This window comes from Dromaius novaehollandiae, chromosome 3 (genome assembly GCF_036370855.1).
Source record: "Dromaius novaehollandiae isolate bDroNov1 chromosome 3, bDroNov1.hap1, whole genome shotgun sequence".
Taxonomy (NCBI): domain Eukaryota; kingdom Metazoa; phylum Chordata; class Aves; order Casuariiformes; family Dromaiidae; genus Dromaius; species Dromaius novaehollandiae.
The window spans coordinates 117,155,626-117,170,903 of record NC_088100.1 but is presented as its reverse complement, the minus strand read 5'-3'; the positions used below and the strand labels follow the sequence as shown (position 1 = coordinate 117,170,903).

Genomic DNA, 15,278 nt, shown 5'->3' with positions numbered 1-15,278 from the left:
GACTTTGTACATTCTTTTTAAGTAAATAGGACTGCACCTCAAAAATACCTTGTTCTGTGATCAGTTTGTCTCTAAACTGAAACACCTGCAAAATTTCACATTCTGGCTAAATGCTTATGTCTAAAAGATGTAGAAGGAACCATCACCTAGTGATCCAAATTAAAGCATACCATGAATGGGTTTAACTTGTGCTGGTGTAAAGCATCAAGATACAACAGAGAGTGAGGTTTAAGTAATATTTCATATTCTCCTGCAGCTCATTCTACATCGTATGGTAGTTTTATATTTTTATAGTCTTGATGAAATCTCTTAGAGTTGTATCTGACCTTGGAGACATAGTCAGCTGCTTTTAGAAATCATTCTCCTGTACAAAGCATGGGATTATGGCTTTATGTGGCAGATATGCATCAGGAGCAGATGAACTTTCTAAGCTAAGAGATAGTCTAAACCCGTGAGTGTCCTGAATTATTACATGACCTATATACTTAGAAGATTTGATTCATTGCAAATCATTTTTGCTGTATTTATGGACATATAATATCACTGCGGGCGAATTTACAGTGATCTTTCTTTTGGTGACCTGGGAGTGGCAGAATTCTGCTGTAAGAGCTGGCTGAGAATATGGAAGTGATTTAAGGCAAACCTGCCCAACTTCTGCAAGAAAATAGTGAGTTCTGCCATTCCTGTAGGCTACCCAGTGTCAGTTCTTCTCCTACTTGACTGCCAGGACTACTAGGTATCCCTTGTTTCCTCAAGAGTGCATAAGCACCAAATACGTACTGAACTGGTTTCAGCCTTTCATTGCTAGTTTCTTTTAAAAACTCCTAAATGACTTTAGGAGCCCCAGTCTACTTACTTATCTTAAGACTTCAGGGCATAAATCACTTGTGCAAATAAAATCACTTAAGCGTCTACCTTCTTTGTGCCAGCAGCCAGAGGACTTTGATTTTTCTCCTGACACCCCCACATACATACTCCCACCTGATTCAGCTCCTACACCTCTGGAGGGACCAGGTCCTGTACTCATTTTTCTATCTACCTGTATACATGTACAGCTCCTGTTATCAGATCACCCTTGCCCATCTGGGGTTAGGATACTTTTCCTGTCAATTTGATATTGTTATCTGTCAAAGGAACGCCCCCCCCCCCCTTTCTAAAACTTACTTAGTTATGAATAACTCTGAATTTCATCTCTTTGACAGAATTTAATCCCTGTTCTTCCAATTTGTGCAGGTTTTGGTTTCAGATCATCGCTTCATGGGAAGAAGGATCTGATGCCATTATTGCTTTTGACAATATTTCTCTTAGTCTGGACTGTTATTTAACAAGTAAGTTTGCCTTTAATTTGCAAGTGGTTTGTCTTTTATTTACTGTGCAATTGAAATTTGGACAAGGGCTGAGACTGTGGGGAAGGGATTGAGTGTTGCCTTAAGAAGATTCTTGAAATTTAAAGGTATGTTTCCAAAATAACTGTGCTTAGATGAAGGACACCTATTCAAATGTATATCTGATTAGTGGGGCTGACAAGCGAATGGGTTCTGAGTTTGGCAGTAAATGGATTGTAGAACATACGGTGTGGGAGAGCAAACTACCGGCTGAAATACTAGTATCACCTATCCATGCAACCTGATCCAGGATCAGTCTGTGATTATAGGGAGTTCCACATGACCTGGTTTGCTGTGTGTGATAGTTTTCAAAATGAATGACAGCTGGACTCTGGCTTGGAAAAGATTGGCATTCTGTGATTGACACTAACTTTGCAATAACATTGGGCACAATACTCCAGTTAAATTAAGACAAGGGTTTTTTGCTTGGACTAATATACATTTAAGTCTGAATCAGAAACTAGGATCTCCACTCTCTTCCAGCCTTGGGAAAAATTTGAGTTCAGATCCAGACTTTTTGATTGACCAAGCTCTAGAATGTGCCCAGTCTATACCTCAGCTGCCAGATTCACCCCATTTAGATTTTTGTTGAGTGTTTGTGTCCGGCTCATCTTTCGTCATCTCATGCATGATGAATTGCTTAATTCATAAAGGCGTTCAGTGATCTGTCATTCTATACCTCAGATCAACAACTTGCTTGAGGATTGCTACTTAGGATGCATGAAACTTTTACCTCGGGCTGAACAGTAAAACTTCCATTTCATAAGCTTGAAGCTATAACCACTGTCATCCTTAGTAGCTTTGTTCAGATTGAGCCAATTCCTCATCCAACAGCAGTCAGAAAGTTTCATGTGCTTTGTGGAGTTATATTCATTTGCATTGGCAGGGGCTGTGAGTCTTTCCATTTACGCAGTGATACCTCTTGGTTTCTGTGCATAAGTATGATGTATCTCGGGTTCCAGTATTATAAAGAGATCATATAATTAGGCTGTAATTAAAAAAGATTGCATATATTTTTACTGACTAAAAGAGAAATTTCCTGACAGTTGCTAAAGATTATGTTCTGTATTTCTGCTTTGTGTCTTCATTCATATGCTGTTCAATCCATCGTTCATTCCTCGCTTTATTTTTCATTTGTAACAGTTCCCATAACAGCAATGAAAATTCAGTCCACCCTTTCCTTTTAATATTGTCCTATCCTGTGGCTGAAGGTTCATGTTCTAGCAGAGAAGCCTTCAGCTGTTATTTACCTTGAGTTTTGGATTGCATGCTGACTCAGCACAGTGATAAACCAAACTGTGACTTTTTGTTTTCTAGTCAGTGGAGAGAAGTCATCTCAAGGTGTCACTCCAGACTCAAGCAATTTCCTCACCAGTAGAAGTGGCCAGAAGAAGTTTGGATGGGAACAAAAGCTTCTGGAAAATCTTCAGCTCAGCACCGCCCCCGTTTCTGGTCCAGCAGGTAGGAAATTGTCTGGGCTGCAAAGCGTTTTCAGACTGCTGGGATTTCCAAGTACGGATTTCAGTTAAATGTGCTGAATGCAATATGATACTTTTTTTTTTTTAACCAAAGCTTCAGAGCTTTTCCCAAAGCTTACAAACAAAACAAAGCTGTAAAAAAACAAGTGTCTTTTGCCCATGACTTGGATTTTGATTGCAAACCTGTGAAAGAAAAGAACCAGAAGGAGGCTCTTCTCAAAGTGAAGATGTCCAGATTAACTGAGTACAGGATGCAGTAATCTGAACACCCATCTCTAGCTAGTATAGTCTTGGTTTGAAATAATACAGTTTCCCGTACTTTTCAGTAATATTTTTATTCCCTATTTGAAAAAGTACAGCATTACGCTTTGTTTTAAAAAATGTAATTTCCAGTTAGTTAGAAATATAAGCCTTGTCTGGTCAGTCTTATTCCTCTTCCCAAACCCCAGCTTCTTGTGAGGTTTGTTCTCATTTTGCCCCTGTTCCCCTTTCCAACTTAGTTGCAGTTGCTTGGCCCAAATAGAAGGAAAATCTCCTTTCCCTCCCCCTTATAGCACTGTATTCCAGCCACTTGTCTCTTCTCTCTCCCAAGACTGATATTCTTGCCTACACATTCCCAATATCTGTTTCAGGTTCTACACCTGCATTTCTGTTTTAGTCTTCCCCCTTCCCTCCTCCTTGACAGCTTTTCTCCCTGATTTGATTCAGTTAGCCACTGCCTCAAGCGTGCCTGGGGGACTGTGAGGAGCAAGGGTGACCACTGAGATGCAGAGTGACTACCAGAGAAACTCATTTGCTACAGCTGCCACCCTCAGCATTGTGTTCAGCTATTTCTCCTGACAGAGGGCTAAAGTTATTTACCTGCTGGTTTGAAATATCACTCCTCTTAAGATAGAGAGCAGGACCATAGTTGATATATGCCTCCTTTGCCTTGTCGGTAAGCCCAGGAATTTGTTCATGTTGCCTCCGTCTCTCTCATGTCTCTGTCTTAGAAAGCTTCTTTATTCTAGATTATGTTTTACTCTGCTACCTGCCGTATACTGTTGAAATACATTACTAGTGTTAAGTTAGCTCTGATACCAACAGCATGGTCAGTATGGTCAAAAGCTCCACACAGTCTTTAAAGTCTGCCTGAAAAGCTGGGCGTATTAGCCCACAGTGCTGCCACAGTGGGGCAGCTGCTGGTACCTGAACTCTCTTGTAAAGCTAGCTCTGATGATGGAGGCTGATGATATAGTCTGCAGGTTAGGCTAAGGTGGAGTTTATTGATATTTTCTGTACTGAGCATTGTAAAGCAAGAAGTGAAGGTGCAAGGAATGAAACAGAGGGAATGAGCCATTTTGCAAAGGATGCTGAGCTGGGTAGACCTTTACCCTGGCTGTCAAGCTTGTGTCTGGCTCTGTTACAGAGGTCGTGTGTGAGCTTGGGCGGGTCACAAAGGTACAATTGCCAGAAAATCCTTTAAGTCCTCTTTGCAGAACTTTTGAGATGCTACCTTTGATGTCTGCACATCAGTTCCCTGTCTGTAAGTGGAGCCACCTTTTACTTTCCTAGTGCTTCCAGTATTACTTTTAGGTCAGTGATCCTGTGGTAGGATCCATACACAGGTGCGGACTGTGGACTTCTGACTGACTTTCCAAAACCATATCCATGTCGAGGTGATGATGTAGTTGTCTAATGCAGCTGTAGCGTTGGTTTGTTTGTTTGTTTGTTTTTTCCTGGTTACCTGCTGTTTTAGTAACACAAAGGCCATTCGATATCAGGTTCAGATTGGAGAATGGCCTGAATTTTGGATCCAAAGTTAATCTGTAAAGTGGGTGTGTAGATGTTAGGCTAGAAATCCTGTGGCAGTAGGCTTCTCTGAGAATTTTGGTACTTTCTACTTCTCACTAGACTGGAGATGACTGGCTCTTCTGCTCCCTGTCCCATCTGGAAAATGCAATTTAAAGAATTGCTCGGAAAGTAGAAATAATGTGAGTCAAATTGTAGGGGAGTAGAAGAGAACGACGCTGAGGTACACTGAAAAACTGAAATCATTTGTTATGAATTTGGGGCGAAGGTTCAAGGCATTCCTGTGATATTTAGGCGCACTTGCCTTCCTGAGCTTGTTCCTCTGTCCTGTTCATGACTCTGTCTAAAATCATCTCCAGTCCTTGGGGCTTGCAGTCACTCCCATAACAATTTCTCCGCTTTGTGCCATCTTGGAATAGGAAAGGCAGAAATCAGAGGAGCTAAGCTGCAACTTCTTGCAAGGCCAGAATGGTGAGTCATTGCATTTCTGAGGGTCTCCACAGCTCCAGATCTTTTGTTTTCTGTTGGATTGCTGAGTCCTTGCTCTCAGTAAACACTGCAGATGCTTTTTTGGTCCCTGGGCTATGCATTTTACCCAGATTTAATCTCGTTACTTTCTGCATCCTATAATGCATTTGAGAAACCTCAGGCTGAGTCTGTCAAGGCCGTTACTTTGATGGCCACATATTTACTGTTCCGCAAGTGAACCAACAGCATCAGCACCACCCTGAAGTCCCGAAGACTGTACTAACCAATATGAGCTCATCCAAAAGTAATTACAGGTAATGTGATCTTTTGCTTGTGTGACGGATCACAGGCTATAATATTTCTTTCCTAACAAATCTTATTAAAACAGTGAACTGTGTTTCTATAGCTGGGGAGATAACAGGATAATAAAACACCCTCCCCAAGTCCCTGAGCCACCTCAGCCTGAACAACAGGAAATACAGTAAATCTAAAGGCTCATTATTTTCAAGGCTAGAAGTCTGGATTTGTTCCTTTGTAAATGAGAACAACCTCTTACACACTTGCTGATTTTGCCCGTGCTTGGAAATCCGATTTCAGCAAGAGCGGTAAATATTCATCACTACTAATATCCCTGTCCTCTTTGTTCTCAGGCCCTGTATGCAGTGAACCATGTCTTCAGCTCAGCCATTGCTTATTATGGCTTGGCATGCCTCCAGCATCTGGAGGCCAACAAAAGGTTCAAAACAAATAACACAGCCATGCTATGAAAGATACTGAAGCTTCCAGAGATCTTTTGCCCATCGTCATGTGTAACACACGAGCTGATGAATGTGCTGTGTAGAGAATAAGACCCCAGGGCTGCTACAGCTAATGGTGCTGTTATTTTTTCTTGAGTTCCTTGATGATGACCAGGACTGACACAAAAGTCATGTAGGTTTCACCTCACCCAGTCACTTGTGGTGCGGGGTAACCATTGGATAGATGGTAACAAAGCAATGCAGGTCTTTTCTATTAGTTACATGTCATTTGCTGGGGTGCCAGCTTCTTGCTGAAAGGCTGCGGGTGAGGCTTGCTATTAGAAGAAACCTGTAAGAAGGCTGTAAGAAAACCTGCTTGTATCAAAGGATTGAAGCAGATTTAGTGGAAATAGGATTTTTGACTGAAATAGTTAAATCTGTGCAAAAGGCTCTGTGCTGTTTATTTTGATGTAAACCAAGCTTACGTTGGATTAGTTTTAAAATTGATCAGGTATTAGTTTAAGTAAAACTGAAAGCCACTCAAACCACAGCGTCTCTCTACAGGGAGTTTAACTACCAATTAAAAAGCCAATTTAAATTAAACCAATGCAATTTCCTTGTATAGACAAGGCCTGAATGTGGGAAATTCAGGCACAGAAAGATAAAGAGAGCAATAATGAGGAATTCTAGGTAAACAAATGACTGTCATGAAGTCTGGAGGACACAAAATGGGATTCTCAGTAGACAAAAGGAGATAACAAGACACAGAGCAATCAGGCTTTAATTAAAGATTTCTGGTGCTTCTGAATAGGCTGTAAATACCATGAGTATAGGCTCTCTTTTGATGTTTCAGCTTCTCTGCTGTCCCACTTGCAACTTAATAGAGTCAGGGCAAACAGGACAAAAACATATATGTTGGGAAATGAACAAAAAAGTTTATCTTTTTCCTCAAATGTTGCGTTGTTTTGTCCCATCCAATATACATGTCCACCAGGCATTGTGTGACCATGCTTTTTTGCATGGAAAGTGTCATCAATTCATTTTCTGATTCATACTGAATTATCCTTCAGCTATTGTCTTTTCCCCACAACAGTTAGTGGCTGGACAGATTTTGTCTTTTGCAGCAGGACGAGTTCTGTTAAGAGTACTTACATAGCTGTTTCTCGGAAGAACTCTGAGTCACATTAGTTAATCAGATAAAGGAGCTGAAAAGAACAGCAGAGTGAGTATTAAGTAAAAGAAAATTACATTTGCTAGCTGTATGTGTGCAATTATACTAACTGAACTGTTAGCATAATGCAATAAAGGTATCTGCAGAATAGTATTTTTGTATTAAGCATCAATTAACACAGTGAATGAACAGCTCACTGCCTCCCTCCCCGCCCCAACAAAAGTAGCATTCTGAACAGTGGTAGAAAAGGTTCAGAGATGAATGGTGGGATCTCAGATTATGTAGGCATGAATTTTTTTATTGCAGTGTTTACACTTGCTTTCTGTGAAGGATTAAAAATAGTAGAAGTGCAGTACTCGGAATCAACACACAAACAGATCCCAACATAGCAAAGTTCAATTGGAATTACTGCTCTCCAAAATCAACCACGCAATTGAAATAAAGAGGGCAGGCAAGCCACACATTTTAGACCTAACATTAAAATCTGCCCACTCTTTCAGAATAACAGTTTAAACTGTGTAGAAACTGCTATAAATTTCAGGAAAGATTTTGAAATAATTATGCCACCTCCTCCCAACTTGGTCTCTATTATCCATTGTTCATTTCCATTATCCTTTGTAATTGTGAAAAATTCCAAAAAATGAGTAGCCTCTTTCGTTTAAGAACCTTTACTCAAAACTCCAGCTATCTCTTTATGTGAAATATAAAAAAAAAGAAATTAATTTTCTTCATGCTGCTTTGTTAGTTTCTGATTCCAGAAAATAACAAGAAACAAACCATTCTCGTAGCTGTTCAAAGCCAACCCCTTGCCCTATTACACTGTCCACAAATGATTTCCTACAAGGATACCCTGATGGTGTTCCCTTTATCTATATGGACACTTCAGAAAAATCTAAAAGAAGAATCAAGCTTTGAGTACTTCTTTGAAATGAGCCTCAGAACCAATCTGACAGACATTCATTGCTGCTGCAGTTTCTCTTTTTGTTGAACTGAAAAATATGTCCAGGTCTTCTGTTGCCTTTTTCTTCTTCATTTAGAAAGTGGAAAGAGAGTAGAAATAGTAACTCCGGAGACAGCTGAAATGCCAGCCTCTTCTTAATCTAGCTATACCTGTATTACGGATACCAGTACTGCTAGCAAAACGCACTGATTTCTACCTAACATGCAGTGTGATATTCTCCTGGTCATCTTATGTCTCCTTAATATCACTGTGTAGAATACTTAATGGTTCGAGGACTGCAATTGTGAACACAGCCTAGTTTTGCCATTTACCATCCTCTTTCACATCTCCCCACCCCTGCCACCATCAAACACACACACACACACACACACACACACGCACGCACACATGCACGCCATTAGCCTCTGACAAACTTAACCCTGGAAAAGGTAGCGATCTCAAATTACTGCTCACAAGACACTATTAAACAACTGAACACAAAGCAACGCTGAAGTTTTTCCTTCTTTACAGCAGTAAGCATGTTGCTTATACATTCTTGCAGTAGAGTTTGTCTGCAGATTTTCAGCAAAGACCAATCCTAGAATTACTTTGAATGCATAGCTAAGTTGCTCATGCACTGAGTCAGGAGTATATCCCTCGATACAAATCATGATGCCCAGTGGCCAGATGATGTTATCGAAGGTAGAGATGGACAATTTCTGTCAAGTCTCTGATTTCTTATCTTGGTCAGATATTGTAAGGGAATTCGTGAGTGTTTCACAAATAGATAGTGCAAGAATTCTTTTGCTCGTACATGGTATCATGTTTGAAAACAGCTGCCTTAGAGGAAGAAGTAAAATGAAGTCCCTGATGGACAATTAACAGAATTAACTGCCTCTAGAAATTTAGCCATTGGAGTTTGTGCCCTTAAGGTGTGAAACCTTAGAGCCCTTATTAATGTTTATTTTATCTAATGGAAGTAGGGATGGCCTCATGGCCTCAATAGAGATTGTGCGAGCGAGTTCCACGAACTGCCTACAGATTCTGTTTTAAAGCCTTGATATTTTTCAGTAGTGCATTACTCTAGTTTTTAAAATAAGACAAGCAGCATGGTACTTGGTACATGATCTTCCAAAGTCACAATAAAGTTTTGATTTGGGATAGTTGTTTTGTTAACCTCGGTTCGAAGCAGCTTAATTTAACTAATGCTGTTTAATATGTTTAGGCCTTTGAAGTATAGCTAAAAAGCTGAAGGTTGTTTTATGGCATGTTTTTCATGTGCTGTATGTGACAGTGAAATTGCTTTCTACTTTGGCAGTACAAATGTGCTTCAGGCTTTGCTCCATTGTCTTCTGTTCATTGTTGCTTGTTCTTTGCAGCAGTGCCTGCAGCAGTGCTACCTTGGGCTGTGAGTTGTGTCAGAGCCTCAAACAATTTAGTTATTTAAGATCTTGTGGCTTTTTTCTTTTTCTTTTACAAGAGCAGGGCATCCTTCCTCTGTGCTGTGACTGAAATCCAGAGCCATTAATTATTGTGCATTTTACCTAGCTAGTCCAGCTGTGTGAAAACCACAGTTTCTGCTATGCAAAGGAAAGTAAGCGTGAATGAGTGAGTGAACATGTGTGTGTGTAAATATATAAATAAATCTAATCTGGAAAGAAAAATTGGGGAGAAGGAAGTTTTAAAATCTCTTCAACAGAGCCAAAGTTGCATTTCTTGCAAAATGCTGTGGGTGAGACCTCAGCATTTTGCTGGGGAGACTGCCAGGGAGGCCCGAGAGGTATGTGAGTGTAGGGATAAGAGATCAAATATTTGCTCTATCAGGTTTCCAGTGGAAGTGTGGATTCCGTCAAATGAACTGCTGTATGAATTATTCATTGAAATGTATTACCCCAATTCTGAATCTCAGTGCAGTCTTCATTTCTTTTCTTTTTTTCCCCCCTTAAATTGGAATTTTCAGTTTTTAAATGCAATTAGCATCTTATTCATAACTGTCAATGGTAGAACATATTAGAGACCCTGCATTTGTCTACCTGTTAGTTTTCATCATGGGAATGCTCAGCTGTTTCTGGAAACTGGGCATCTGTAACTTGTGTGAAGTTGGGCAAAATTCGAAAACCTGCTAGTCGTTTGAGACGATTTAGGCCAGAAGGTCCTGCTTTTTGGCAGCTATCCATAGGGCGATGTGGGGTGCCGGCAATATTACCCTGTCACACACTGCAGAACGAAGGAGGGGTATGCTGTGTGTTATGTGACAGATCACAGTTGTGCAGTGGTGGAAAAAATCTATGCTTTTGTCTTAGCTGCTTAAGGAGTTTCAGTTCAGTGCTGCTGCTTTAGTCTTTGGAGATCAAAGTTGTGCTTAAAATTGAATTACTGTAAACTGCTGTGACATGCAGCAACCTGTAGAAAAGTTCTCTGTGGGCTCATGAGACACTGCAGTCATTTCTAGAATCAGAAGAAAATCAATTCTTTACAGGGAATGAATGGTTATTTTTGTTTTTAGAAGTGAGGGGGACACAACTAAGGCAGACAATACTTTGAGAATGTTTTGATACTGGGTTAGTGGTTTACTGTTACGTTTTCAGCTTGAGGGTTGGCTTTGTGAAATTTTCAAGAGGGCAGAGGGAGGGAGGTGTGAGGTTTTTAGTCTGAATCCAAAATTGTAACTAAAACCTGTTTGTCCTTATTATGTTGAAATGAGGGGTGACTTTTTCCCGTGCCATATTCTGTCCCATTTAATTCAGCGACAAAGCTGTTACATGTTGGACTGGCTTTTGGTGTAAAATATGGAAGAGAATGTAAAACAGGAGGAAGACTGCTGTTTGCAAGTCAATACAGCAGTGACAAATGAGAGAACATCGAACACCTGGCTGTAGGTTTTACTGAAATCCTTGCCTTCTTCAGTAAGCTCTTATCTTCCCACAGACTTCACTTGGGCCAGAGTTCCTGCTGCTATGTTTTGTGTGAATATCACTGCCCAGCTCTGCTGCTTCTGAAACATGTCTTCTCCCATTCCTGTCTACCATGTCATTTTGCATGTACCTGAACCGAGCAACTAAATACATGTGTTAGCGCTGACTGCACCAGCTGCAGAACCTGGGACGCAGGGTTTATAGGTTTGCCTCTGTCACTGTGTTGACACATCAGGACTGCTTTTGAAATCTAAGGTGGTACCTCCTATGTTCAGGCTCATCTCCAGGTTCTTTACATCGTGCTCCCTGGCGCAGTACATCTGTGGCTTTTCAGTTCCCCAAACCTCTCAATTCTATTATAAAAGCCAAATTCTAAGAGCTTAGATGAACATTCACTCATCTTAAATTACCAGCACTGTTTGATCTTACCCTGATACTGTCTCTGCACTCGAAGTAAGCACCCTCTAGTCTGTCAAAGAAACAGAAAACACAAAAGCTTTTCTGGTTGCTTCAGTTCAAAGTCCAGAGGCATAATGTACAGCAGGAGGGCATCGTTTTCAGCTCCACAAGGGCACTGGGCTTTTTAAGGAGAGAGTGTGCCATTAAAAAGCATTTTTGAGTAATTATGTAGTTTTTTGACCCCCTGTCCATGGAACCCAGTGGGAGTCAGGAGCTGCCAGTGTCAGGTCCAGCCATGGTGCGTGTTACAGGTGTGATAGTCTAGAGATACTTTTGCCAAGGTCTGGTAAGCAGCTACTTAAAGAATGGAATTTACTTCAAGTCGATAAGCCATAAATGCAGAGCTTGACCACAGCATCAGTATCCGTATGCTGTGTTCACAGCTAGGTTTCATCACTTTCAGTTTTCTGTTTTGATTCTCTCATGTTCTCAGTTTATTGTCCCCTTCAAGGTCACCTGCTTCTACCTTTGGGAACACGTTTGATGTTTCACAAGAGACATCAGAATAGCTTCTTATTGTTCCAAACGAAGACACTTAACCTTCCTGCTTTACTAAACATATGTTTCAGTGCAGCTGGCAAAGCCCGCTGAGGGGATACTGCAGTGTTAAATCACTGTGATAGCTGACAGAATGAGTCTCTCATCTTCCTTTTTTTGTGGGGTTTGCTTTAGTTTGGGGGTTTTTCTGCAAGAAAAATAACAAACATAAGTAACTTCTGGTGCAAGACTGTCAGTATTTATAGGATCAGAGCTGCTGAAGCATTGCACAGAAACTCTAAGCAGCACTTTGCATAGGAACCTCTAGCCACTACGTGCTTTCTTAGGTGTTTTTAGCAGTGGTTGGGGGGTGGGGGGACTGTTTTGTTTTTCCATTGGAGGCAGAAGAGGGGAGGGGAACTGTTCCATTTGCTATCTAATAATTTTAAGACTTTATACTACTACCCAGGATTTGAAAGGATTGAAGGATTTGAAAAATAAATGAATAAGTATATAAGCTTAAATATAAAATAAGTAGCAGTAGCAAAATCCCTAGCAGTCCCTTGCAGGGGCGTTTTGAGGAGGGGTGGTATAGGTTTTGGAATAAGAAGGAAGAGCTTACTCTCTCAGCACTACTTAGATTGGGAAGCTTTCGTAAAGCAGAAGGTTTTGCATTATTCTTGGAAAAGTGGAGATTCTATTATGAAATTTATTTCAGGAATAGTAGCCACTTTATGAAATAAAGTCCTGCCAAATTGTTTGATCCATTTCATGCATTGAACTATTTTACAACAATGAATTTAGCCCCACTTCAGAATTAGTTTGTGAAAAGGCAATTGAGACCTTTGCCTGGCTAAACTATTATGTTTCCTTGTATTTCTGGTTGGCGATCCCCTCCAGTAGCATTAGTGATAGAATTGCTCGCCTCTCACATCACAGACACATTTTGACCATCATTTCTAGGCTGGATCTGCTTAGACAATCACTCAAAATGCCGAGAAGCAGTTCAAGCTAACACTGTCACTATCTGAGCTAATTAGTGCTATCGCTGCTGGAGTCTGCATACGCTGTATTGCATTAGTGGGAGTGAAGGAAAACACATTGCCTTTGACAAAGCCATAAGGAGGATGAGCTGATCCAACATCATTTGTAGAAATAATGCTCTTTAGATGTGTTTCAAATCTTCTGCATTTAATGGCCATGGCAACTAAGGGAGTTGAAATATTTTCTGTTTTCATATGAAAAATCTATTTTCTGTTTTCATATGAAATATTTTCTAATATACTAGCAAATATCTTTGGGTGGGTTTTACAAGAGTGTTGTGGTCTTGCTGGCCCTGAGAGTGAATCTTTATGGAAGAGGATCGCATTTCAGCTTCACGTATTCAGATTACCCCCTGTGTAGATTTGTGAGGCATAAATCAGCAAAATCTTGTTTTAGAAATCTACTTAGATCGGCCTAATATTTCCAGTTGGTGAAAATGACTGCAGTAGGGATGTACTGAGTTACACCAACAGATTTGGCCTAGAACATGTAGGGCTGAATGCTTTTTTACAGGCCCCGGTTATCTCAGGTGTCTTGCCTTCTCTTGTGAGCAAAATATGTGGAATGTTCACATAATTATTCAAAATGTAATCAGTTTATTGTCACAGTCTAATCACTGATGTATATACAGATTTTTATCTAATCGGGAGCTACTTTTGCATATGAAATAGATTCAATAATCAAATGTCTGCAGAAGCTGAAAGGGCTAAAATGCACCCATCTTGAGGTTATGAGACTGCACTTTAACAGCCCAAAGCCTGAGACTGGGTGGTCTGTATTGCATTTTACTTCTGCCCTACTTTGTGATCTTTGCCTTTTTTGAGCCTTAGAAAAAGTAGAGCCATGTTCATAGGTGTGATGTTTTTGAGGAGCTATAGATGAAAAACTGTCATATACCGAGATGTGCAGGGCAGTCTTTTGAAAGAATTCTGTGTTTATTCTCGTCAAAACCTCAGGTGTCAGGTTCTCCTTTTGGTTCCAGTAACAAGAGAGAGTGAATAAAGAGCAGAACAGTTATTTGATCTTTAGATATTCAGAGTATGCTTTGTATATATCCTCATTTCAGATCACTGGTTATTCACAACATGTGGTGCCAGTGGACCCTATGGGCCCACACAGAGCCAATGCAACGATGCCTACAGGAACTCCAACCTCAGTGTGATCGTAGGTGCTGAGGGGATTCTCCAAGGCATTCAGATCTGGAGAGTACCAGCAACTAACACTTACAGGTAAGGGAACTGTCTGTTGTTCTCATGATATATCTTTGGCTTTGAAAATTCTCCCAACTACATATATGTACTAGGCATATATGAAGTATTAGAAAGTAGTATTCAGAAACTTGGCAGATCTGCTTAGATTTTACTTCGCCCTGATACGGTGATTTCCAGCCTTTCCAGTCTCAGATTTGTTGTCTACCAGATGCAGCAGTAAGCCTGCTTCAGAAAGTGATTAGAAAAACGTTGTGCAAATTTTTGTAACTTTTAAACAGTAAATTTTTTGGACTTTTGTCTTAAACCGCCTAAATTTTTGGTGCAACAGGAAAGGAAAGAAAGAGAAACAACCAGTTTGAGGCAGAGAAATCTTCAGCCTAAATGGTTACAGTTTGAGAAAGCTTTATAAGCAACTGAAAACTGGCCCCCACGCCAAGGAATGTGCGTATCCTGTATTCCGTCAGTTGAACTCTAGGATCAGAATGGGTTTTCCCCACTGTCTACCTGGTATAGGAGGTACAATCATATGCCAGTATTTCTTAAGGGATAGCTTGCGTCAGGCTCTGCTCAGCATCCTGGTTGTTTTGAATCTGTGTATACTATGCAGAGCTTGCAAGCCTAGCTCACCACTGTAGAACTGATTTTGGAAGCCAGGCGTCTAAATGTTAGGCTTCGTGATACTGGGGGTTATAATGCTTAAATCCCTCTGTGCAGTTATCCTCAAAGGGAGATGATCAGATACAGTTCAAGGTTGTTTGATCAGATTTTTACCAATCATTTTTTCTTGTTGCTCTTGCTGGGGAAAGAATTACAATCAAAATTTAGTCCACTATATCTGAACAGTAACATCAAGCCATTACATGCATCAGCTTGTAAGCAGAACTGTCTGCTGGAATCAATGGCTCTCTACTGGTTTTCTGTGCAGCATTCCCTATTGAAACTGGTAATAGTATGATGGACTTTTAAGCAGAACTCTCCACCGAAGACTTTGGACAAATTTCAGTTAAAACTTACAGGCACCTTCTGATTGCTTTTTTTTTTTTCTTTCTGTTGAAAAAGAATAATAATATCAGGGGTCAGTGTCAGTCTCTAATGGAAGTCTGCTGCAAAGTAGTTTTGAGGAACTGACTAGGTTAGGCACAAACCCTGCCTGAGTGCCTCTTACCACAAGGATTGATGGTAATGAAAAAAGCGCTAATGAT

The 15,278-nt window shown here is 40.4% G+C and overlaps 1 protein-coding gene across 1 annotated transcript in view; it reads left to right on the top strand.

Moving 5' to 3' along the window:
* Positions 1-15,278, top strand: part of ALK (ALK receptor tyrosine kinase) — a 319,617-nt gene that overhangs the window by 265,826 nt on the left and 38,513 nt on the right. The window contains exons 10-12 of the mRNA XM_064510188.1: positions 1,234-1,328; positions 2,703-2,846; positions 13,932-14,094. Of these exons, the coding sequence (XP_064366258.1) occupies positions 1,234-1,328; positions 2,703-2,846; positions 13,932-14,094 (402 nt within the window). The remainder of the gene's footprint in view (positions 1-1,233; positions 1,329-2,702; positions 2,847-13,931; positions 14,095-15,278) is intronic.